General features: G+C 38.9%; 1 protein-coding gene across 2 annotated transcripts; it reads left to right on the top strand.

Annotated features, from left to right (window-relative positions):
- The first annotated feature begins 6,267 nt into the window (after positions 1 to 6,267).
- Positions 6,268 to 22,709, top strand: clasrp (CLK4-associating serine/arginine rich protein). 2 transcript variants are annotated; one of them, XM_088078969.1, is made up of 21 exons: positions 6,268 to 6,400; positions 9,177 to 9,316; positions 10,375 to 10,472; positions 10,589 to 10,690; positions 12,256 to 12,335; positions 12,498 to 12,582; positions 12,743 to 12,879; positions 13,616 to 13,712; positions 14,312 to 14,390; positions 14,477 to 14,550; positions 14,661 to 14,702; positions 14,970 to 15,179; positions 15,590 to 15,913; positions 16,003 to 16,185; positions 17,038 to 17,077; positions 19,770 to 19,830; positions 19,995 to 20,053; positions 20,248 to 20,294; positions 20,377 to 20,462; positions 20,693 to 20,717; positions 22,017 to 22,709. In XM_088078969.1, the coding sequence occupies exons 2-21, from the start codon at positions 9,218 to 9,220 to the stop codon at positions 22,057 to 22,059; spliced, it is 1,971 nt and encodes a 656-aa protein (XP_087935095.1). In that variant the 5' UTR covers positions 6,268 to 6,400; positions 9,177 to 9,217; the 3' UTR covers positions 22,060 to 22,709. The 2 variants fall into 2 exon arrangements, 1 of the variants encoding a protein (XP_087935095.1); XR_015776818.1 differs by lacking the exons at positions 20,693 to 20,717; positions 22,017 to 22,709 and having other exon boundaries at positions 17,038 to 17,081.
- The last annotated feature ends 1,410 nt before the right edge of the window (positions 22,710 to 24,119 follow it).

Raw genomic sequence — 24,119 nt, 5'->3', positions numbered from 1 at the left:
CTCTGTTTTATTTTTTATTGTCTATAATCATTAATCACCAGCACTGCCGTACAGAGATGAGTAACTACAGTCTTTGCACGAGAGAGTTTAGTGCTTCTTGCCTTTTTCATATGTGCTGAATCCAAATTTATTTTATGAGTGGGCAACAAGGAGTTTCTGCTGAAGTTTTCATATGCTGTATGCTGATTAGTTTGTACTTCATGTGAGTTACAGTGTCAATTAGTGTCTTTCTTGGTATGCAGGTTCAGTTGTGCCCACAGGTGGGTCTGTCTTTATGCTGTATGGGCCCACAGAGCACAAGGGCTTCCCGGCCTTCATGTGTTAAATTTCACTCAAATTAACACATACGAACTTAGGAGAGACTCAAAATGACCAAAAAAAGGCCAAAAAAAATCCACAAGAGATGCAAGGGAATTGCAATGAGACACAAAACCACAAAAAGATGCTTAATGACTGTGCTGAGGGGCCCACTGTCTCATAATCCCACCATGGCTTCCACAGTTCCTAAATACAGTACATGCCAAATATATCAGGCTGAATTTTATGAAAATGTTTAAATGATGCAGAATGAATGAGAATTTTTCCATTTCCAAACGATGTAGTTCTGAAGTTTGGGATTTTTAGTAACTTTCTCCCTGCAAGCGTCTTCCAGCTTTAGTGAAGTGTTGGAACAAACAGATACAGTGTGAATTTTTCTTTTCTTTCTCTCTTTTTATTAGTGGAGCAGTGTGGAGAACTTCTAGGATCTAGTAATGAGAATTATGGATTTCAACCAGCTGAAACTTCTACACTTGCCAAGCGTGAACTCCCAGTTATGATTTCTTCAGTGTTCAATGTTCAGGAGGTTTTTATTGGGAGCTGAATTTTCTGCAGAGATCTCCTCCTCTCCATGCAAAGAGCCCATGTTTGGTTCGTCCTTTTTTGGCCTACTGTAGTAATATGGTGGTGCAACACTGTAACCTCTGTAAAAAAGGACCCACTAGATATGTAGATATAATCGATTCCTAATTCAAGATGATCCTCCTAAATCCTGCACTGCAAAAAAAAAAAAGGTACAGAAAACTTAGCAATACAGAAATCAGCATCACGAAACTTAAACTTAAAGTTTCTGTGGTTATTGCAAGAGAGTATAAAGTGCTTCTTACCCTTTGTGTTTGTACGTGTACACTTTTCGGATGCTATGACAAGCTGTCTTGTTCAGAGACCCAAGGGAGGATATTTCATATTGGAGCCACAGCTCACAGACTCTATGATTGGGTCAGTGGGTCACTGTATGCACACGGTCTCTCTCTCTCTCACTGACACACATTCATAAACAATAGTGCTGACAGTGCCAGGAAAAAAATGGAAAACCACCTGACTGACCCTGGTCTTCCTCGAGAACGACTGCATGGTTGTGAGAAACTTTTCTGTTGTTGGAAAGTTGGTATATCATTTTGAAAACCTTTTTGTAACTCCTTAGTGATTTGCAATTGTAAATGCATTATAATAATTGACTTTTCACATCAGGGCTAATACTACTAGTACTTGAGGTGGAACAAAAACTGCTAAAATATGCAATAAAAAACAAACATGGAAAAAGAAAAACACTTTATATAAGCTGTATGTAAGCTCCAACCCACCTCGTCTATGTAGGTCGAGCGATGTTAAAATGATAAATTCATTGTAAAACATGAAAGTGTGTGAAAGGAAGGGTTTTGTGCATCGTGGTGGTGTAAAGTGGCTGCAGGGTCACGGCAGCGACAGTTAATGGGCAAATGGATGAGACAAATGTGATCTTTGGCCTGTGCAAACAGCGGCATGCTGGAAATGAACACAGGCTTCCTGTTACCACCCTGGTCAGGAGGAAATGTAGGAAATAAGAGTTTACAACCACACACACACACACACACACACACACACACACACACACACACACACACACACACACACACACACACACACACACACACACACACTACTGTAGCAGACCCTCTCTACACCTGCTGTACAACCAGGATGTCAGACCACAGCTCGCCTGATTGGAAAGTTTTCATTCAGCTGGGTGCCTTTGTAAAAATGGTTCATCTTAACGGATAACTTCAGCATTTTTCAAAATGCGAAAATGTGAAATTGATACAGTATTGCACAAGAGTGCAGCAGCCGTCAGCCAGCATGTAAATATATGGGGCATTTGAACATCATCACTGTATCTCCATTAAAAGTAATTGTTTTTGCAGTAGACAGGCTCAGACTTTTCTTTAAAGTGTCTGAAGTGTCTCTTTACCTTTCACTTCATCCCGTCTGTTTGTTATTTTCCAGGTTGAAAAATATCAAAGTATGTCTTTAACACTGTGTTACTGTTTATATCCCAAGTGATGACAATGATGCAGCTAAAACACTAAAAGTTGATGACAGCCTGCAATAATATTGTGTATGTGGAGCCTGGAAGATACCCACTCTGTACTGCAGTAAAAAGAGAATTATTGGCTACTGGGGGAGGCTGTTAGAAGGTAAAAAAATAACAAAAAAAACAATTGAATTCAGTCAAATAATGTACAAGTATTTGCTCAGCCTTCATAATATATGTGTATATGCATCACCGTGGGTCAGAGGCATCACATACCAAAAGATCAGTTCATACAAAAGTGGCAAAGAGAGCTCATAAGTATGACATCAACATTTACGTAGAATTTCAATAACAAAGACCACACCGTATGTACTGTATGGGATAAAGTAGTTTCATTTGGACGGCTGGAGGATCAGAGATGATGAGGAGAGGGTCGAGTTCAGTGGGATGTTTGGGGTCAAGGGGAGGGATGAAAAGGGGTTGAGTGTGTGGAGATGGAGACTTCGAATGGAGTTGTGGTGAGGCTGAAGGTGTCGAGACTCAGGGTCGAAGACACATCTTGATGAGCTTTGTGTTTCGTAATCCCCCCTGGAGTTCATATCCAGGACCATCTTGTTGTGAGGCAGCAATGCTAGCAGCTGAGCTACTGTGCCATCCTGTTGAAAAGGATGAGAGGAGAAGAACAGGGTTTTTGGGTGGACAGGGTCATGAGAACTGAGACAAACTTGAGAGAAAGGGTGGGATGCACCTACATCAGTCACAGCAGGTGATTGAATAATGAGACACAGGTGGATCAATTAGCAAGGTCCAGGCGATTTGATTTGGTGGGAGACAGAAGAGAGACCTTAAACTATCTATTTAAGTATCTGCTGCATTAAAACAACCAAACAAACAAAGAAATAAACAAAAAAACAGTATTATACTATTTGTAATTTCAGAATGAACTACACCAGCATTTCTAACAGAATTAACAGATAGGGCTGGATAGAAGATCTGCAAACTCTGTCATGACCATCGTTTTGGAAATAAGTATCATATTTTGTTGAGTGTAAGAATGTAAGCTATATGAATTATAGAGAAAGCTATTTGCTGAAGTATTATTTAGAAAGCCCATCTAAATTAATTGTTTTATCAAAATCAAATAAGCTAAAAGTTATCTGTAAACTACGTTTCTTCTTGCAGAATGCCCATCCTTTGTTTTAGTCATTGGTCCCTAACTGGTGGGTTGCAGTCCAAAAGTGGGTCACTGGTCCATTCTGAATGGACAGCAAATGACTCGCGACTAAGTCAAGTTTGTAAAAAATACACTTTATTTTAAATTTCCGGCACATGGCTCTAATTTAAAGTGTAGTTTCCTGCTGTTCAGCAATTATTTTATTTCCCTGTTCTTGGAATTATTTGTCCTATAAACATGCTGTGCCTTTGCAGCATTTTTATGTCAGTGATGTTGAAGCAATAATATGCACTTTTTTTGGGTGCAGTGCAATGTATTTAATAAGTTTTAAATAACTGCACTTTATTCTGGCAATCTGGTTTATTTCTTTGTGTTCCCAAGGTACGTGTTGTATACATTTTATTAAATAAAATTGAATATTTGGTAAAATATCTTATATGTGGACCTTGAACTAACAACGAGGGGAAAAAATCTGGACCCCGTAGCTGGGCAAGTTTGGAACCAATGGTTTAAGTTACGCTTGTTGTACTTAAGCTATGCCGTATGCCATCGTTTATTCAGGGTTCCCAAAACATTTCTATGACTTTTCAAGGCCCCAGAAGAGTATTTTTTCATGCCCTACTTGCCCAGGGTTTTCAAACAGACCCAAAGTTTATTCAAACATAATATCAGCTTGCTGTCCTACATGAAGGTAGAGAGGGAGCGTGGGGAGAAAATGGTAAACGAGACATCACACATCGTAACGTATTTGAGCTTTGTTAGGTCATCAGCTACAAAAAGAAATTTGGCATTATGTTATTACGTTATGTGTAAGGTTATCATCAGAAGATTACTATAACAATTTTGATTACACACAACAAACTTCCAGGACTTTTCCAAAACTTTCAATGGTTTTTACTAATTCAATTACTTTTCCAGAGCTGGTTTTCCATGACCTTGTGAATCCTGATGGTTTGGTATGCTTCTGCTTCATACCCTGTGGGCATGGTCTTGATCCACCTAAATAAAGTAAATAAAATGAACAATATCTGTAAGTGACTTTGTTCCCTTCAGTTTTGATGCCAGGTCCTGATGTCACAGAGACTGTAGTTTGTCAGCTCCTCTTTCACACAGACTCTCTCTGGTGTCTGTCAGTGACTCTCCTGACAGTCATTTGAACAAACAGGGTATTCGGGTGTTTAAGCAAGGATTGACTTGTCATTAAGGATCAAAATTTCAGCATCTGTACAAAGCTTGCTGTATATGAAACAGACTGGCATGCTGCTTTGTAGGAGCAGCATCTTTTATGTTAATTCTGGGTCGACACAAAAAAAGAGATTTTGGGTGAAGTCAATCAATTTAGTTCAATGTTATTTACATTATTAGGATAATCTCTAAAGGTTGACTTCAAAGGTAGGGACATCTCTCTTGTCTTATAGGGACATCTTGTGGCCGTAGCAGGTACACACACTCTTATCCTTCAACTTTTCTGCAAAGTAAATATCCTGATCAACTAAAGCTATCAAATAAATGTAGTGGAGTAGATAAAACAAGCAGCATGAAATGGAAATATTCAAGTAAACTACCTACATGTACATCAAAAGTGTACCTAAGTAAGCTACAGTACTTAAGTAGATGTTCTTTTGGTTTTGACATTTGCATTAAAAGTGAAACTCTTTCCATTTATTGTATTAGAATACGAAAACTTCATTGATTATGGGGTAAGATGTGATATGTTACCGTCACTCTGATGTAAAGCATAAAGAATTATTAAGACGTAAGTACGCCAAATATGCCAATATGTAAAGTGTGTAAGAATATCAAGATACATGTCATGCTACATTACAATGTGAAAAACTAGTATGTAAAGGTTTTCATTTTATTTTCTCTTGCTGTTTAAGTTATGCATTTAAATATTCTTGTATAACTTGTTTCTTTTGCACTGTGCCTAGATGCTTTTCATGTTTTATGTAGAGCACTTTCAATTGCCTTGTTGCTTAAATTTGGTTTATAAATAAACTTACCTTGTCTTGCCCTTTTTGTGCTCAAATTGCTTTTGTAAAAGCTTTGTGAAACCCTATTTCATTTTATACAGATGTTTTTATATGACATATTTTAGTATTTATATTGTACTGTAAGAAGTCAGTTCTATTTTTTACAATATTAAATTGATTTTTTTTCTGTACCATACATTCTAAACAGATGTTTTTACTAGTATCTTTATTATTGGTATTTATTTTTATTTGTTTATTTTATGAAGTTACTTTTATTTTCAGATTTTCAATATATGATATTGACAATTTGTTTTTTTGCCCTATATTTTATACAGTTGTTTTTTAGTATGTTCATTTTTATTTGTATCTATTTAGTTTTTTCTGTTTTTATATGTTTCTTGAATAGAGTAACTTTTATTATATTTACTCTGTTCTATTCAGATTTCGATTGTATTACGTTGACTTTATCACTTTTTACAATTTATTATACTGGTAAAATTGTTTTTTTTTCTTAATAAAGTGATGCATTTTATAAACATATTCTAAAGGGTTAAATTACTGTATAGCACAAATGAATATAATAGATAATAGATACATAATTATTAATTAATTTAGGTAGTATTAAACTGTATAACAGGCTACATTGTTTTACACAAAAACACATTTTTTTTTCAATATTTTGCAAGTTCTAATGTTTTGAAAAGCATCAAATCAAGCATTATGTTTACTTTCCACTAACATCACAGTTGATCTTAACGTAGCGTACTTGCCATAAGACGAGCTGCAGCGCCCCCTCAGGCTGAGCTCGGTACTGCACAAACCATCAGTATCAGGCGGAGGAGGAGGAGGCGTGTGACAGTCCGCAAACATCGCCTTCGGCTGACCGAAAACAACCCAAGTGTGTGTTGGTGCTCAATAAAACAGGTAAACAGTGAATTTCAAAATGATGCTGGATGTGTTGTGCACCAGCATTTCATGTTTTGTTTGTGGTAACGAGGCTGTGATACACGCGTTATCCTGTCTCAGCAGACTAGCTAAAGTAAGCTAAGCTAGGCTAACCGTGAAGCTAACTGGCTAAGGCCCGGGCTGCATGAGGCCGATGTTTATGCTAACAAACTCCTCGATAACTTTGAAAACATTTCCATTTCACGTTTTAAAAGCCCAAAAGTGACACGAGTGTTTTGTAAATGTTAGAAATTAAGTTTACACAATGATATGGTGCATTGAGCTCGGCAAGGACAACATTAATTGTTGAGATGGTTAGCAGACGTTAGCTTAGCCCTTTGGCTGCAGGCTGTAATATTAATCTATATAACAAACATTCACAATACCCGTGTTGATCGATGAGGCGATTGCCCTAATATTAAAGCTATAATGACACGTTTTTGTTTGCTTGATTAGTTGCAGTCAGTGTTATCCTGTCAGGAAAGATTATTGTCAGAAAATCTCAGTCTTAGAAATTAATTGGAAATATAGAAAAGCATTGGAAGTTATATGCAAAACAAATGTATCTGTGTCTATTTTGTGTATTTCGTTTGTTGGCTTGAATGTCACGTCCCTTTGCAACAGCAGCTTCACATTTTAGGACAAAAAAAACAAAAAAAACCCCATCCATTTACATATTAAGTTGGTAAAAGAAAGGCCAAACTACAGGCTAATATCTTAAGTGAGGGCTGAATGGCAAGGAAAGCAGACCATTACGTATATAAAAAGAAACAGTTTCCCTTTATTGTCAGTAAATACATAGACATGTTTTTGTCATAAAGGGAAAGTCACATGAGGCTATCTAATAAAAGCAGGTTATATATTTACAATAAGTCAGCAAATAACTTGCATCTTTAAAATTTTAAAAGAAATCTTACTGCTTTGTATTGTTTTTATGTACACAAAATGTGCTCAATGATCCCCAATATTAATATAACAAAAGATTGTGACATTGATTAACATTAGTATGCTTGACTTGTATATCGTATATCGTTATATATTTTTACAAAGCATACTAATCACAGAGCAAATAATAAGTTTCCCATTATTTTTCCCACATTTTCTTTCTCCTTACCCTCCCACCCCCAAAAGAAAGACTGTAACAGAAATAAAAACAATAACCAAAATCAATCCATCAGCAACAGTCACGACAAAACTTTAAAAAAGCAATGAAAAGTTAGAAACGCACGAGATGAGGAGATAAAGAGTAAATTAGTAGTTAAAACTAAACAGGTGTGATGGAAAGAGGTCTGTGCTGGAGGAGATGTGATCAACAGCTGGTAGATCATTTCCACATATTGTGGGGCTGCCCAGCCATTCGGTCGTATTGGCAGGAAGTAACACAAGCAATACAAAACATATTTGGTGATGGAATTGACTGCTCCTTTACTACAGTCTATTTGGGCAACATTGCAGCTCATATTTTTGGCCCTAGATAAATACCTACTGAAGATATTTTGTTTTATTTTGATTATTTTGTTTTTATACAGGCCGTACCTCCAACAAAGACTGACTGGATAGATAGTGTTACTACTAAATACGGGATGGAAAGAACAACATTTTTATTAAACTTATTGACTGATACATTTCTGCGGTACAGGGAAAAATGGATTGTGTATGTGACCTCACAAGATGATTACTGAATACTTACCATATGGACTGACTTGTATATCCATCAGTGCAATTGCTCGTATACAAAGGTGACGAATTGTATATCAGTGTTCTTTTGGAAAATAAAAAAAAAGTATAATGAAGTAAAATGTAACAAACGAGGAGGCTTAGTCATCACAACCAAGCAAGGAGGCCAGAGATTCAATGTGAGTTAGGAGAAGTCTCCAAGTTCCTTTCAAAAGAGTTTAGGGAATCCTTCAGGTAAAGTTTCTCCAGACTAATGGACAGTATATATTTCACCCACCTACTGTGAGTAGGAGGTTGGACATGTTTCTATTAAAAAAGTATGAGTCGCCTTGCCAACAAGGTGGTGGTGGAGTCAGACTCCTTGTATGCTTACACATATTTATCCAATAAAGGAAAACTGATTCTGATTCTAACATAACATTAATGCCAATTATTAGAAATACTTATCAAAACTAACCTTACCACATATTAGTAATTCTGATATAACGCTTGCCCGCTGTTATCTGTACTTTAAGACTGAGAGTCACAATTTGTGTTTTGTGCAGAACAATTACTAGATCACTTCTGATTGTGGTTTATTATTTTGATGAGAAATAAATGATGTAAACACCAGCGGAGTAAAAGTTGCTGAAAGTTTTTTTTTTTTTTTTGCAAAGACATGGTGTGGTAGCCAAGCTATATGTTGAAGAAAATCTCTGCACACCTGAATGTGTCAGGTGCGTCGGAAGAGGGAGCAATCTAAAAACGACGAGAGAAACTCTGGCACACTGTCCAATTTCCTTCTGATATATTTATTGAGGGGGAAAAAACGACGTTACCTGATGAGACCTTTTTTTTCACTCAATAAATATGTCACTAGTAAGCTGGCCAGTGTGCCAGACTTTCTCTCTTTGTTTATAGCCAAGTGTTATGTAAAATAATCTCTCAGAAGAGCGCTGTGTGTGCAATTTGTCCCAGTCAAATATTTATTTTAAGAAAGAAACTCTTTTGTACAACCCTCCTCTCCTCTGTCTCTTTCACTTCCATTACTCCTGTCTTTCCTCTCGCCCATGTTTCTTTTCTCTTTGCCTCTCTACAGCAGCCGTGCCCCGCCGCGCCCCCACCCCCAGCGGAGCCGTCATGTGGCAGGAGGCCCGCAAACACGAGCGCAAGCTCCGTGGCATGATGGTAGATTACAAACGCCGAGGAGAGCGACGGCGAGAGTACTACGAGAAAATAGTAAGAAACTTATATAATTTATCTGTCTGACCAATGAATGCAGAGATATTTATTCCTGACACAGTGTAGATCTGTGGCAGGAAGCCAGAACAGATCAGGTCCTCGGGGTCAGCGTGCTGTTAGCTTTCTCTGGAAAGATGCTGGAGCACATGATTACTGGAGTGACGAAGATGATTTCTGTGGAAAAAGTCCAAATGCTTATCTTTCTCAAGAGTTTGCTTTTCAGCTGCTCACAGTGCAGTGTGTGAACAGATAAAACAGACAGTAATTAAACATTGGCACGCCCTGCAAAGTAATCACTCTCTGTCGGATATCTTTCCCAAATCCACAATAACTTCATTCAGATGAGCACAGAATTAAAAAGATCACCTCGTCCATTCATATCTTTCCAAACCTCTGTTGTCCACTTGGATATTATCATTGTGGTCACTGTGCTCATTATGTGAACATAAGAACACCCTCTGACCTGAACATATATTTTTATGATATATTTACTTATGCTTTGACAATAAGGCGTTGGCCAGAAACTATGAGAGTCAGCTGTTAGCTGGGCTGGCACAGGCACCTCAAACGTCGGTACCTTTTCTTACTCTGATGAAGAAATTCTTTATGTTGAAGTGTTAGTTGCTGCACCTTATTAAAAGCTCTGACTGTAGTTGCGTGCTCCAGATCTCATGTTTTAAGCTTCAGCATTGGCTGAGACTCTTTCACCTCCTGTTCACTTTCTATTTCTGCCAGTTGGTTTTTGTTCTAGCTGTCGACACAGAGCCAAATTTAGACCTGAGATGACAGATGAAAACAATTAACTCTCTTGCATCAGCATTTTGAACAATAATGAAAAGATGTGTGAGCTAAGTTCGGCCTCAATTCACAAGACACGGTAAAGCACCACGTACACGAGCCTTATTTGTTCTTCCGGTTTAAACGCAAGATGTAATTTGGGAGATACAGTACAGCACTTTGTACTATATTTCACTCTATAATGAGTTATTTTTATTTAGTTACATATAAGATGGCATCTTCTAGTTGTTTGACTGCCTCTCGTTTTGTCTCGACAGAAAAAAGATCCAGCTCAGTTTCTCCAGGTTCATGGCCGAGCATACAAGATCCATCTGGATCCTGCTGTGGCGCTGGCTGCAGAGAGCCCCATTAACATGTGAGAAAAAAAACACACACAAACACAAACAAACACACACACACGCACACCAGATGCTCAGTGCTTTTTAGATCTCGCTGATCAAATTTTATCTCTTCCTCTTGTTCTGTGAAAAGGATGCCGTGGCAAGGAGATGCCAACAACATGATTGACAGGTTTGATGTACGGGCTCATTTGGACTACATCCCCACCTACACGCCTCCACTGCTCAGCACATCGTGAGTCTTGAAATTACATAAAGTCACATTGAACCTTAGAATCTGTCCAATATGAATCTGTGTTTGTTTATGCTTTTGCCTTATGTTTGTAGAGACATTCATGCATTCTTCAACAATCATTTTACAATTTGACTTTAAATGGACTTGAATCAAACACAAGTAATGGATAAAAGAGAGGTGTGTAAGATCATAATAACAACGCCAATATCAGGTTACCAGTGTGGATTATGAAAATGTTAAGGGGTTGTTGGCTTGCATACAGATATGTATTTACAGTATCAGATCTGTCAGACTACATGGTTATTAGTAGGGCTTAAATCTGTGGATATTTTATCCATTTTTGATTAAAAATGAGAGTTGAAAAACATTTAACTTTGATTAAAATGCTAGGCTGGTCACTGTCACCAACCGTCCAATCACAGGGGAGGAGGGGCGGGACAAAAACAGCAAAGACCAACGACCAAAGATGACAAACACAAGCGCAACAACACATGTCACTAATGAAAATTTGATCAGACAAAAGCCTAATGACTAACCAGTCTACCAGATGTTTACAGCCCTAGTTAATACAGATGTTGGGCCTCATGCAGCAACATTCTCTTAAATTGATCTTATATTTTCTCCTAATTTTCTGGTAAGAGAAAAAATAAGAGAAGTTAACTCCAGATGTACCAAAGACTCATAACCCCTCAAATCTGCCCTTACCCAGGTGTGCTGCAAGTACACATGCACAAAGATTTAAATACATTTAGTAAATCAAAAATAATTGAAATAATTAAAGAAAAAGCAGCAGGTCCTCATACATACAGTTTATATGAGAAGCTGGAACCATGAAAAGCTTTTTCTTTTAATAAATAGTTGCCAATTAATTTGTAATCAATTGACCAGTTGTTTCAGATGTACTTGTAGATTTTCATATTTTTGGTTTGTGTGCAAAAATCTGAATATGTCAAGTCAGTATCTAATAGTAATAGGGTAAAAAGTACAGTTTTCCCTCTGAAGTGTAGTGGAGTAGAAGTAGAAAGTGGCATGATATTAAAGTAGTCAGGTAACCTAAAAGTAACCTTAAATGTGTACTTAAGTACAGTATTTAAGTCAATGTACTTGGTTACATTGCAGCTCCGGTCAGCAGAGGGAAGCATAGTAACTGAAATTAGAGTCAATGGGATCAATGCACCAAGTAAAGAAGTATTCCTTTAGCCCTGAAATTTAATAATCCAGTCATTACAATAACTCTAAAATATCACCTAAAGTTGATTATATAAATGAATGAATGCTAAACATTCCTCAAGTATAAAACTAATTTTTCGAGATGTTTATCTTTGTACCTTTGTAGCTTTTCACCACTTATAAAAAAAAATCTTACCCAAGAGAAAAGCAAAAATGAGAAAACATTGATGAACTTCAAAAATCAATGGGTACTAACAAAATAAAAGCTAAAAAAAATGTGTTTGTTTATTGTTTCTTGCATTAGGCCCAGTGTCTGTGATCATGTCCATGATATTGCACATTATGCCCATTGGCAGAATATAAAACAAATCTTCTACTCTTCTACTCTCATTAAGGACACCAGAGCAGGAGATGGAGGAGAGGAAGTGCAATTATGAGCGATACAGAGGCCTCGTGCAGAACGACTTTGCCAGCAGTGAGTACCACTGACTTCATGACATCTAGTTTCATGTTGCAACACTGTCAAACTGTTAATGCATGTGTTCTTATTGTGCCTGTAATGGGCTGATGACCTGCCCTCAGTGGGTTTATTTTGCTGTTGTTTTGTGCTCTCAAACTCCCCGCTGTCCTCCTACAGTCTCTGAGGAGCAGTGTTTGTACCAGATCTACCTGGATGAGCTCTATGGTGGCCTGCAGAAACCAAATGAGGATGAAAAGAAAAAGTATGTCACTGTAATGTTGTTAAAATGTTTGCTTCATCAGCCATGTGCATATAAATGCACAGTGGGGGGCGGGGTCTTGTTGGCCCCATTTGATGGTAGGGGAAACACTGGGGTTGGCTGTTTGTTTATAAATCCTTAAATCCTTTCTCTTGTTGTGCAGACTGGCTGAAAAGAAGGCCACCATTGGTTACACCTATGAGGACAGCACTGTGACGGAGCCCGACCCCCAGTCAGACAAAGATGAAGACAATTCAGAGAACAGTGAATCAGAAGAGGATGAGGGCATCCCGGATATTGGTGAGGAAATGAGTTTGGTACTAATGAGATTTTCACATCAAGAAACATAAAACTTGAGAGACACTTTAAAAAGAAAACGGTAATGCAGCTTCAGAAACAAGATTCAGAGCAGAAACGGTCCGCTGTGGTGTAACAGCTGCTTTCAGTTTGTAGATCTTCGTTAGTTTTAAACATATACGACCATATCTGGCTTAATATAGATAGAGTTGAAGCAATCTTCAAACGTTAACAAATTTAAAGCGACGTACAAGGATATGATTTTCATGAGGTACAAATAAGGGGTTTGACAGTCACGCGGTGTTTACAGGGATTTTTGTTTGATTTTTTATTTATTTATTTATCTCTTCTCTTTTTCTGTAAGTATATGTTTATTTAAATTTATATATAGTTGATTAGAATTCGGTCTATATATAAAAAAAGGAAGCGGGTCAGTTATTTTTCAATAACTGATGGAGAACTTCTTCTCACTCCTTTTCAGGTATGTCTGTTTGTTTGTGTATGTTAATATGTTCATTTTTTTTTCATTTCCATTTTTTTTTTTTATTACATATTCTAAATACATTCAGTTCAATTCAATTCAGTTCAATGTATGTAGAAATTATTATTCAATCGAGCATGACGGCTCAGACATATTATTATTTACCTGCTGTGAACTGAGGATCCTCTCTGTCTGCTGTGTTAAAAAAAGCTTTTTGTGTGTGTGTGTGTGTGTGTGTGTGTGTGTGTGTGTGTACAGATGTGGAGGTGGATGTGGATGAGCTGAACCAGGAGCAGGTCCTGGACCTTAACAAAATGGCAACCCCATATGGAATGGCTGAAGGAGACTTTGTCAGGTAACATCTCAGTGATTTTATCATCATGTCATCAAATGTAGAGCAAAGTGAAAATACAGGTTTCAGGTGAAATTCTTTCACAGGAATAACCTCTTGAGATTTACCATCTTGTTTTCAAGGGGGTCCTCGACAAATATAGTATAATGTAGCACAATTAGACATAACATTTAACAGAAAACAAAAGTAACAAGATGACTAAACAATACAAATATGACAAAAACAAAGAGGCAGCAATGACAAAACAAAACAAAAATAGACAAAGATTAGACAACAAAAACAAACAAGTAATAAGATACACAAAATCAGGAGAACCTAGTCCAAATCAAGCATGAAATAGATCGAATATAGATCATAGAGAAGTGTTAATGTCACCATCAAGTCATAAAGTTCTAAAACATAATTTAAAAAAAAGTTCAGAAAAATGCCTGTCAGCTCTGTAATGCGTCATGGCTGATATTCTCTTGCTTTTATAAGATTACAGTATGCAAAAAAAGCTCAAGAATTTAAAAAGGTCACATGAAATGGCTGAATATTTTATGCTGTGATGGCTGTTTGTGTTTGTTGTGTTTGTTTCTGTTAACATGATACCTCTTTTTTAGGATGTTGAGGAAAGACAAAGAGGAAGTGGAGGCCATCAAACATGCCAAGGCTCTGGAGGCGGAGAAGGCCATGTACTCTGTAAGAAACATCCACTGAGGAGTGTTTGTGTGCGCTGTGATCGGTATTTGACACGTTTTTAATGACATTTTTGATCATCATTTCAGGGACGGCGTTCTCGTAGACAAAGGAGAGAGTTCAGAGAGAAGAGACTAAAAGGAAGACAGATCAGCCCACCAAGGTGATTTTCTGTTGTTCTTTTATCCTGTTTATCCTGATTAACGGTCCACTGTTAACCCTCCGTTACCTCAAAGCACTTTTAACTTGTGTCCTTGTCCTTGTGTATTTCAGCTATGCCAGGAGAGACAGCCCAACATATGATCCCTATAAACGGTGAGTCGCCTTTTTTTGTTGTCCGCTTGTCTTTTAACCCTTTGAAACTTGAGGAAATTTGTTTGAATTCTTTCAAAAACATTTGAAGAAGGCAACCAGGAACTTAACAAAAAATGGCCCAAAAATTAGCAGGGTATAAGTAAAAAGTTATTAGAAAATTACCCTAAAATAAGTTACCAAAACAAAAAAAGTAAAATATATTATTTATATTATATAGTATAATATATTTTTGTCTTTTTGAACTTTATTTTCTCATTTCTCTCTCAGACCAGAGTCGGAGTCTAGCTCTGAGTCGCGGTCACGCTCTCGTTCTCCCGGTCCAGAGAAGATCACCTTCATCACTAGCTTCGGAGGCAGCGATGACGAAGCAGCGGCGGCGGCGGCGGCGGCAGCAGCAGCAACGCAAACAGCCGCTCCTCACTCTGGACACGTCTCCTCCAGCTTGCAGCACCCTGCAGGTCATAGCAGGGGCTCCCGGTCGGTAACTTTCCGTCTTCCTGGCTTTGCATTAGTTATTTTCCTCTTGCAGTTAAATTTGTGTCTGTTGAAATGACCACAGCTGTTGAGGCAGAAAGAATACTGACGATCAAATACTGATTTATGTGGGAGGTGAGGTGGATTTAATCAATTAAAATGTTAAATAACAAATGGACCAATTTTGCATGTGCGTTAAGCATCGACACACATTTAGTTTCTGATTGTGCATGTCAGATTATGGCAATGCAATAAGTAGGACAATGTGTGATATTTTAATATTTGATCATTCATACTTACGAAGTCAAACATGTGACAGTAAGATTTCTTAAAAACAAGAAAACAGAAGTATTCTGAATATAGGCTAGGTGCTGGGCCGGTGCCCTCACTAAAACGTGTCTCTGTTTGTCCAGGAGACGGAGATCATCCTCCAGTCGTTCCCCTTCCTCCTCCTCCCGCTCTTCATCACGGTCCTCCTCTCGCTCTTCTTCCCGTTCACGCCGTCACCGACGTGGACGCGGAGGAAGAGATGGGCGGCGATCCAGGACCCGGTCGCGGTCGAGACGGCGTTCCAGGTCTCACTCCCGGGGTAGAGGAGGGAACGGAGGGGGCGCATCCTGGAGGCGACGTGACCGGACACGATCGCGGTCCAACGACAGAGGGAGAGACAGGGACAGAGACCGAGACAGAGACAGGGACCGGGACAGGAGACGATACTCAGCACGCAGACGGACGAGGTAAGACCGCCCCAGTGTCTTCTACCGATGCTGTATAGTTTTACAACGCACATGACAATGACATCAGCTCACTTTCCGCTTTCTGTCAGGTCCCGCTCCAGCTCACGGCAGGGGGGCAGTACGAGGCGAGGGGGTCGGAGCAGTGGAGGCCACCGGCGAGGAGACAGCGGCAGCCGCAGTCCCTCTCAGTCCCCCAACCGCCCCAACCACAGCCCCTCCCCTCACAGAGGAGCCCAGCCCTCTACCCTCACTATCTGCGACAAGCTAAGAAAGTAAGAAAACGCTGAAACAGCTCATCTGTTTTAGTAGAAGCGCTTTTGACATCTCACGTGTAGCTTTATTTAACTGCTTAACATTTAACACACTTTCTACTGTAGTATTTGTATTTTGTTGCCTGAAAAGTTTGATTTCATGGCAGCTTTTCTGAAAAATTGCATTACATGTTGCTATGTTGATAAGCATTTTCTTGCAATTAAGCTGCAATGTCAAGTGAAAATTGCAAAAATAGCTACAGTGCTATATTGGATTCCAAGTGTACTATTATGAGCATTTAGTGTTCTCAGTCAGCTGTTAATGCTGTTAGATGATAGACTCAAGGACCGTCCCCATGCTCTTCTCCTGCCTTCTCTGCCTGAACAGCACGACATAACACAGCACAGCATGATCTCATCACTACTCTGCATTTGTTTCTGCTTGGACAGAAACCCTTCAGGTGCAGTTAACGTCAGACACTGATAGCAAAACGGCTCGACTGTTGATAAACCTGTAAATAACCACCAGGTAACGCTAGCAAAGTGATGCTTACAGTTAACCCATTGACTGAGTGAGTGTCATGCACTCTGGTCACAGCAGCTCCACAGTGAAATGAGATTTTATCTGTTTTTGATAGTCAAATCTGCAGTAAAGTTGATGTGATTATACAAAATTTCAGGGTTGAGCAGAATTCATAGGAATTGGCTGAATTTGCATCAGTTGTTGCGATCGCAACATTGCAGAGTCCTGACTGATTTATGAATGCATTATCATGTTTTTTTAATTCCTTATGTGTACCTTGACTTGATGAAGAAACACTTTAGGATATATTCATCAACCCAGCTAACTGTCTTTTGTCTTCCTGTCTGCAGGCCTGATACTCCGGGTGGTAAAGAGACGGGAGCTGCCAAAGTCAGTAAGAATTTGATCTAGCTGGGTTTCTTGCTAAAGCCTACGCCTCCCTCATCCCTGACAGGCTGACATGGTTGTCCACCAGACTGGGATGTGGAAGCGATTGTTGCCCACAGAAAATAAAATGTTTTTGTTTTTTTTTCTTTTTTTTCCCCCCCCACAAAGTGGACATGCACTGCAGTCAAAGCCTTTCAGCTATTTTGAAATTGCCATTACAGTATTCTTCACCTTCTCAAGTGTTTTGCTGAGAAGAAAGTGAACTTGCAACAAAATGACAGACTGAATTATTGCTGCCATCTCTGTATGGAGTGAACATCTCAGCACCCTGTAAAGTCATTACGTCCTGATTGTGCTTTTAGTGTGGGTTGTGCATGCATGTATACGTATATACATGTGGGTGAGAGAGTGCAGCGTCTTTATATCTGTTTGTAGTCTCGTATACAGTATATCGCATATCAGCGGCCACAAGAGGAAGATTTCTTTTGCTACTGACTACAACTTGTCAGTATTGGACATGTGATCATTCAGTAGTGACAGAAAAGGTTTGATTAATTAAGATGGGTGTGCTCCGGACAGCCGTATCTGGGCTTGTTTTAACAAGCCGCAAAGCAAGCTGTCAATCTTAAAAATGAAACGTTTTATGTCCCACGTACAGATTGAAGACTTAAAATGAGCGTTAAGGGAATAGTTTGATGTTTTGGGAAAATGCTCTTATTATCTGTCCAGAAGTTGCATTAACTGAATATTTTCTGTCATTGGCTGATGAAAAAAAAAAATTGAAACGATGACAGAATAATAATATGAAGGCCATCTGTCATTTTGACACATCAGAACAAATGATTCAAGTGAGTCACACACCTGCCCAGTTGGTGGCTTGCACATGTTAATCAGCTCTTTTCCACTCTTTGATCTCAAGTACGTGACCTAGTTGTTTATCTGGCTGTAGCCATAGCATTTACAGGCTGTATCACTAATAACCACTGCAAAATTTTGTGGCACGTATCTTAAAAAAAACTCAATTATTGCGGTAGCGTTTATGAACGAGGTGAAAAAAGTAGAGCTTATCAGTTAAATGTCCGATTACCACAGGCTACCACAGCAGCAGCTAACAACAGGCGCCGAGCCCCTTAGCGTTCCAGTAAACTCACGCCATCACCGAGAGGCTTGACTTAGTCGTTAAATCCATTAATAGTCGTAGGGTAATGTTCGCCGTGTGTTGCTAACCGTTAACCCTGTCGCTGTGTGCGTGCAGGTAGAGTCTCACAAACTGTCCCCGTTGCAGACACTTTCACAGCAGTCTCATGTTAAACAGAGCCAGAACGGCTGAGGGAATCAATATGCTGCGCACAGCTCCACAAATTAAAAAAATTAATTAAAATTTTTCCAATTTAGAATAGTTTATACGGAACAGAGAAATCAGGGGCGCCCACTGGCTCACCTGGTGGAGCGGGCGCACCATGTCCGGGGGCTGTGTCCTTCCTGCAGTGGCCTCGATTTCAGTTCCACCCTTCTGCTGTGTGTCACCCCCTTTCTCTCTCTCCCTCCCACGCTTTAATTGTCCTGTCTTATAGAGACCAAAAAAAGCCCCCAAAAATAATGTAAAGAAAAGAAATAGAGAAGTCGACAGCACCTCCGTGGCTGAAGCATCAATCATTCACTGTAGGACACTAGTGTTACTGAAACAATAGAAAAAAGAGGGGTTGATTTGTTGGGAAATGAAAGACAAGCAGGTACTAAAGATAACATTTATCAGCCAGCTGCAGCTAATAACAAAATAATGGATTTCCTCAGATATTTTTACGACCCTTTCTGTCAAAATGACAAGCACCGAGAAAGTAACCCAACTGTTCCTGACTCACAGAGAGTCGAACTCTAATGTCCGCAACACGTGAAGCCACTAGGAGCAGCCGGTTGCTTGTGGTGCTTCACATTTAGTGTACAGACATGAGAGTTGCATCGATCTTCTTGTCTCACTTTCTGCAGCAGCATGAATAAGTGTATTTCCCAAAATGTCAAACTATTCCTATAAGATCAAACAACATGTTTATATGTTTCTACCATTCTGAACCAGTTACTGTCCTGAACCAGCTTCTCTTCTCTCTGCACTTTTTTCCTGGCAAACAAGAAAAGATTTGGATAAACTCCAGCAGTCAGACAGTCAAATAGAGTGGAGGTTATAATCTTTTTCTCTGCAGTGTTGTGACCTGCAGTTTTTCTTGCCTGGCCAGGTTTTAACGGCCCAGTGATGGGTGTGTCAGTAACAAAATGCCACTGGCTCTTTCTTAACTTCATAAGCTCACCGGACCTGAACTTGCCCTTGTTTCACTTTACGAACCTCTGCCCTTCTTCTGCCAGCAGTTTGCCTCTGTCCACACACACACACACACAAAACACACACAAAATACATACATACAGCCTGTTCAGCCGGTAAGATTCAAGTGTGCTTGTTGACTGAAAAAACATCACGTGCAATTAATTTATTTGCAGCCTTTTTATCTCCACCAGCTACTGTACATAAAGATGATAATAACACCAAAACTGTATGACTGCACAGTGCCTTTGATCTCTCTCTTACACACGCACTCACACACACACACACACACACACACACACACACACACAGTAACACACATAGACACTCACTTCAGTCAGGCTGTGACAGGATGTGCTAACACGATTGTGTCACCTGCAGCCCAAGATGACCCCACAGGAGCGGCTCAAGCTCCGAATGCAGAAGGCGCTCAACAAGCAGTGTGAGTACAGCAGAGCAGTTGTTTTTCGTATACACGATAAAAACCGTACAGACCTGATTCGCGGACATGTTGAGATGGATCTGTTGTACGTTATGTCACAATATGCAAATCAGAAAGTTTTTTTTTTCTCTGTTAAATCTCCTTTGGTTTTTCCTGTCCTGCAGCCAAGGCAGATAAAAAAGCAGCTCAGGTTAAGATCCAGCAGCAGGAACACAAACGACAGGTGTGTGTGTGTGTGTGTGTGTGTGTGTGTGTGTGGGGGTGTGTGTGTGTGTGTGTGTGTGTGTGTGTGTGTGTGTGTGTGTGTGTGTGTGTGTGTGTGTGTGTGTGTGTGTGTGTGTGTGTGTGTGTGTGTGTGTGTACACGCATACTCTGTTGCCCTGCATTTCCCCTCAGTGCTGTGTGTTTATTTTACAGGAGCGAGAGGGAGAACTACGAGCCATGGCACGCAAGATTCGCATGAAGTAAGAATCTGTGTGTGTGTGTTAAGTGGACTGTTTGGTATTTGTGTGTTGCAACTGTCTGACCGAGAGACTCTGCGTTTAGGGAGCGTGAGAGACGTGAGAAAGAACGGGATGAATGGGAAAGACAGTACGGGCGACAGAGCCACTCGCCTTCTCCTTCCAAATATGGTGAGACTTTAGGTTTCTGATCACAAACGGCCATATGGATCTGATATATTAATCTGTTCATTGTGTGTCTTCAGTCTTGCATCTCAAACAGCACTAACCAAAGTATTCAATCAGCAAAGCGTCTTTTCTGATTTGCTGGCATCAGTTTCTGCTCCGACAGTTTTACAGGCTGTAAGATATTGTGGCATGCTATTGTTCTGACGATGTCTCTGTGTCCTTTGTCCCCTCAGGCCGAGAACACAACTCACACAGAAGGTATGTGAGAGGCCACAAGAATCTGCACGGCTCCATTGAAGCAGAATTGAATCATGGGAGTCCTTCACATTAATGCACAAACACTGTCTTAGAGGTTCATCAGTTCATCACAGCAGCAGACTTTATATGCAACACTTAAGCTACTCAGCCACCAAATCAGCGTTTCAAGTGCTGAGAGAGAATTCAGGGCCAAGAGCAGAAATGATCCAGTCATACTGAAAGACGACACTTAGGGCTCAACACTGCAAATGATTTTTCTGCTTCACTATATTCCATAACATTATTTAACCATTTGAAACTTTTGGGAAAAGATAAACACAGGAAGAAGCTACAAAAATATTACCTGAAATTGATGAAAAAATGAATAAAGAAAGAAAAATGAGGTAAAATAACAAACATAGATCTATAGATGAAAAAGTTAATAATTATAAATAAAGTTTTCTGGATATTTTTTCCGATTATTATTATTATTATTATTATTACTAGCTTTTTAATAATTTCTCCTTTCTCAAACAAATCTTCAGGTCATTTTTTTTGTCGCCTTTTCCTAACAATTTGTGGGACGTCTCTTTCCAAGTTGTTCATTCCCTTTTTAACAATGTTTTCAAAAGAAATCAAATACAAGTACACAACTGTACTATTTAGTAAGTCCTAATACAAAGTAGGAGTGTTGGGGGGAAAAAATCAATACAGCGTAGTATGAGATATTTTTGTGTGGCAATATGGTCCACGTGATACATTTAGCTGCAATTAAAGTGACTTCAGTGAGATGAAGAGACTGAAAACTTTGACTAAATAGATTAAAAAAATATGTTCACACATCTTTTCCTTTGGGGACATAATTAGCAATTTCAGTAACTAATGAATCGCAATATATGTTATTGTAATACATATCGCAATATTTTCAAATCGCAATAATAATGTATTGTGACTTAAATATTATGATAATATTGTATTGTGCGGCCTCTGGTTATTCACACCCCTAAAAATCACCCCTAAAGTTCTACTGCATCCAGTCACATTTTGCAGAATGAAAGCCCGCATGCTTTTCTTTCCCACAATCCTCTGTGACCCACATTCCTAAAACTAAATCTTGAGTTATGTGATGTTTAACGATGCTGTCAGCATCAGTAATATTTGTCTTTACATTCAGTAATGATCAGACAAAGTGCTTATTTTTGATCTCTAATTTTATAGCTAAAAAATTAACTAACCAGGCTTTAAAGAAATGGAAAAAGACACATGCACATTTTGCTGCGCTTACCCTCATACAGATTCATTTTTTGTATTTTTTTCCAGGAGGTCCCGGTCCCGGTCACGGAGTCCATACTACCGATACTGAGCATCTGTGGAAAACATCCCCCAGTTTTTCACTGGCACACAAACTGTCCAACAAACAGCCTAATAATGTGGAAATATGAAGAGAGGAACTATGATACACATATGTACCTGAGCATTATGTCCTCTGGTACGTGTCTGCAGAATCTAACACTTTGACTGTGGTACCTTTACTTTCACTAATTACGCAGCCAACTGGTTGAGCCAAGCTGAGTTTGATCTGCCCTTTTTCATTTTGCTTCTTCTTGTGAAGAAACCGCAGGTTTGTTAAATGAGTTTCTTCCTCTGCATGCTCCTTTTTTTCTTTTTCTGCTTGAACAGTTCTTCTCAACTCGTCTGGAGACGTGCGTTTGTATTTCAAAGTACACGATACTAAGCAATATCTCACCTATTACCTCAAGTAGTCTTCATGTCAGCCTTTTACTTTTCTCTAACAAGAAATGCTCACACTAAAAGACCAACCTACATGAGCTTATGTACAGGATATTTATACACATCCATTTAAAACATCTTAAAGAACTCGTGTATTCAATCATCAATCGCTCTTTTTATACTCTGTCCTCTGCCAACTGGTAACAGCAGACGATAACATTTTTGCTCTCAGTAATGTGGAATGTTAAATACAGAACAACAAATAAAATTACTTTGAAATTATTTATTCATTTTCTTGTATTCCTCTATTATTGCTGATTCATTTACACAATGTCTGCAGGTCCTTAAAAAGTATTTAAGTGTCTTCAGTTCAGGCCTTAAAAGCCCTTAAATGTCTTGATTGCTGCATGGAGGGAAAAAGTATCACCTTCACACTTTGACCGTGCCGCACGAGTTTAATGAATTACAGCAAACAAATTCAATGGGCCACTTCACAATGACTGCACCCAAAGAACTGGAGCACACAATTCACTTAAATATTTAATAAGGTGCAAACGACTAACGTTTCAACACAAACTGCATCTTCAGAAGAGTCAAAGAGTCATGGTAGAGATTGAAACATTTAAATAACCTCCATGACCAATGACAGCTCTCAGTGAAAAAGGAAATGTGAAACAACAATAAAATAAAAATTCTCTATAACAGTATATAATAATACAGAGTATTCTTAAATGATTTATGGATCAAAAATCTGTATGGAGGAGGTTACTTAAATGTTTCAATCTTATTCACCTTATTCATTTTTTTTATCCAATTGGTTTTATTTGTTTTCCACACAAACTTCAGGTATACATCAGCTTGAATGCATTTGTGCAACATGTGATGCAGACCTACGATTATTACCGAGACAGTAGCGGATACAGAGGAGCAACAAAAAAGAAACTCCTCCTGCATCTTTTTAAAGTTCCTTAACCCCAACCTGCCCGTTCCCCATGTGTCCTTCTCCAACTTCCATTACACATGTAAAAAGTTTCTCACATATGCATTATAGAATAAATGAATAAATAAATTGTAGAATAAATGAATAAATTTTTAAGTGAATTATGTGCTCCAGTTTTTTCTTCAGGTGCAGTCCTTGTAAAGTGGTCCATTGAATTGTTTGCTGTAATTTGTTGGTTGTGTGAGCACTGACCTCCGCCTGCGGAGGGGCTGAAGTGCAGGAAATTCCTTCAACTCCTGTCTTTTAATCACGGTCACATTTTATCTGCATGCTTCACCCTCCATTCTGGAGCCTCTTGACTTGATGTATCACAGTGTGCTTCAATTCATCACAGGTGACACATTTCTCTCACATTTGCATCTCATATGAAAAGGTGGGATGATCCCCCTTAATGAACAGAAGCTAACAATATTGTGTGTTTATTTTTAAGGCCCCACCTCAAAACTGCCAAGTTCCCTCAGCTCTCTGGTTGAATTTAAAACACAGTACTGACAACATCGAGTCTCAGGACAACTTAACATTAGCTGAACTTCACATTCACACTGAAGGTGGAAAAGATAGATTCAGATGTTACACTGCCTTCAAATGAAATTGGCTCCAAAAACTGTTTGTTAGAGTCTCTTTTTCCATGTGACCATTTCAAAAGGTCGTGCTTGCGTACCTGTATTCACACTTGCTTTTTTTAAGTGTAA

This window comes from Plectropomus leopardus, chromosome 6, assembly GCF_026936395.1.
Source record: "Plectropomus leopardus strain MGB_pleo_1.0 chromosome 6, ASM2693639v1, whole genome shotgun sequence".
Lineage (NCBI taxonomy): Eukaryota > Metazoa > Chordata > Actinopteri > Perciformes > Serranidae > Plectropomus > Plectropomus leopardus.
This window is presented reverse-complemented; position numbering and strand designations above follow the sequence as displayed.

Bases quoted from the DNA above. Each gene is read 5' to 3' on its own strand.
- clasrp (XM_088078969.1), top strand. From the start codon at position 9,218: ATGTGGCAGGAGGCCCGCAAACACGAGCGCAAGCTCCGTGGCATGATG. The intron at 9,317-10,374 runs GTAAGAAACTTA...TTGTCTCGACAG, and splicing joins GAGAGTACTACGAGAAAATA to AAAAAAGATCCAGCTCAGTT. The intron at 20,463-20,692 runs GTGAGACTTTAG...TTGTCCCCTCAG, and splicing joins GCCTTCTCCTTCCAAATATG to GCCGAGAACACAACTCACAC.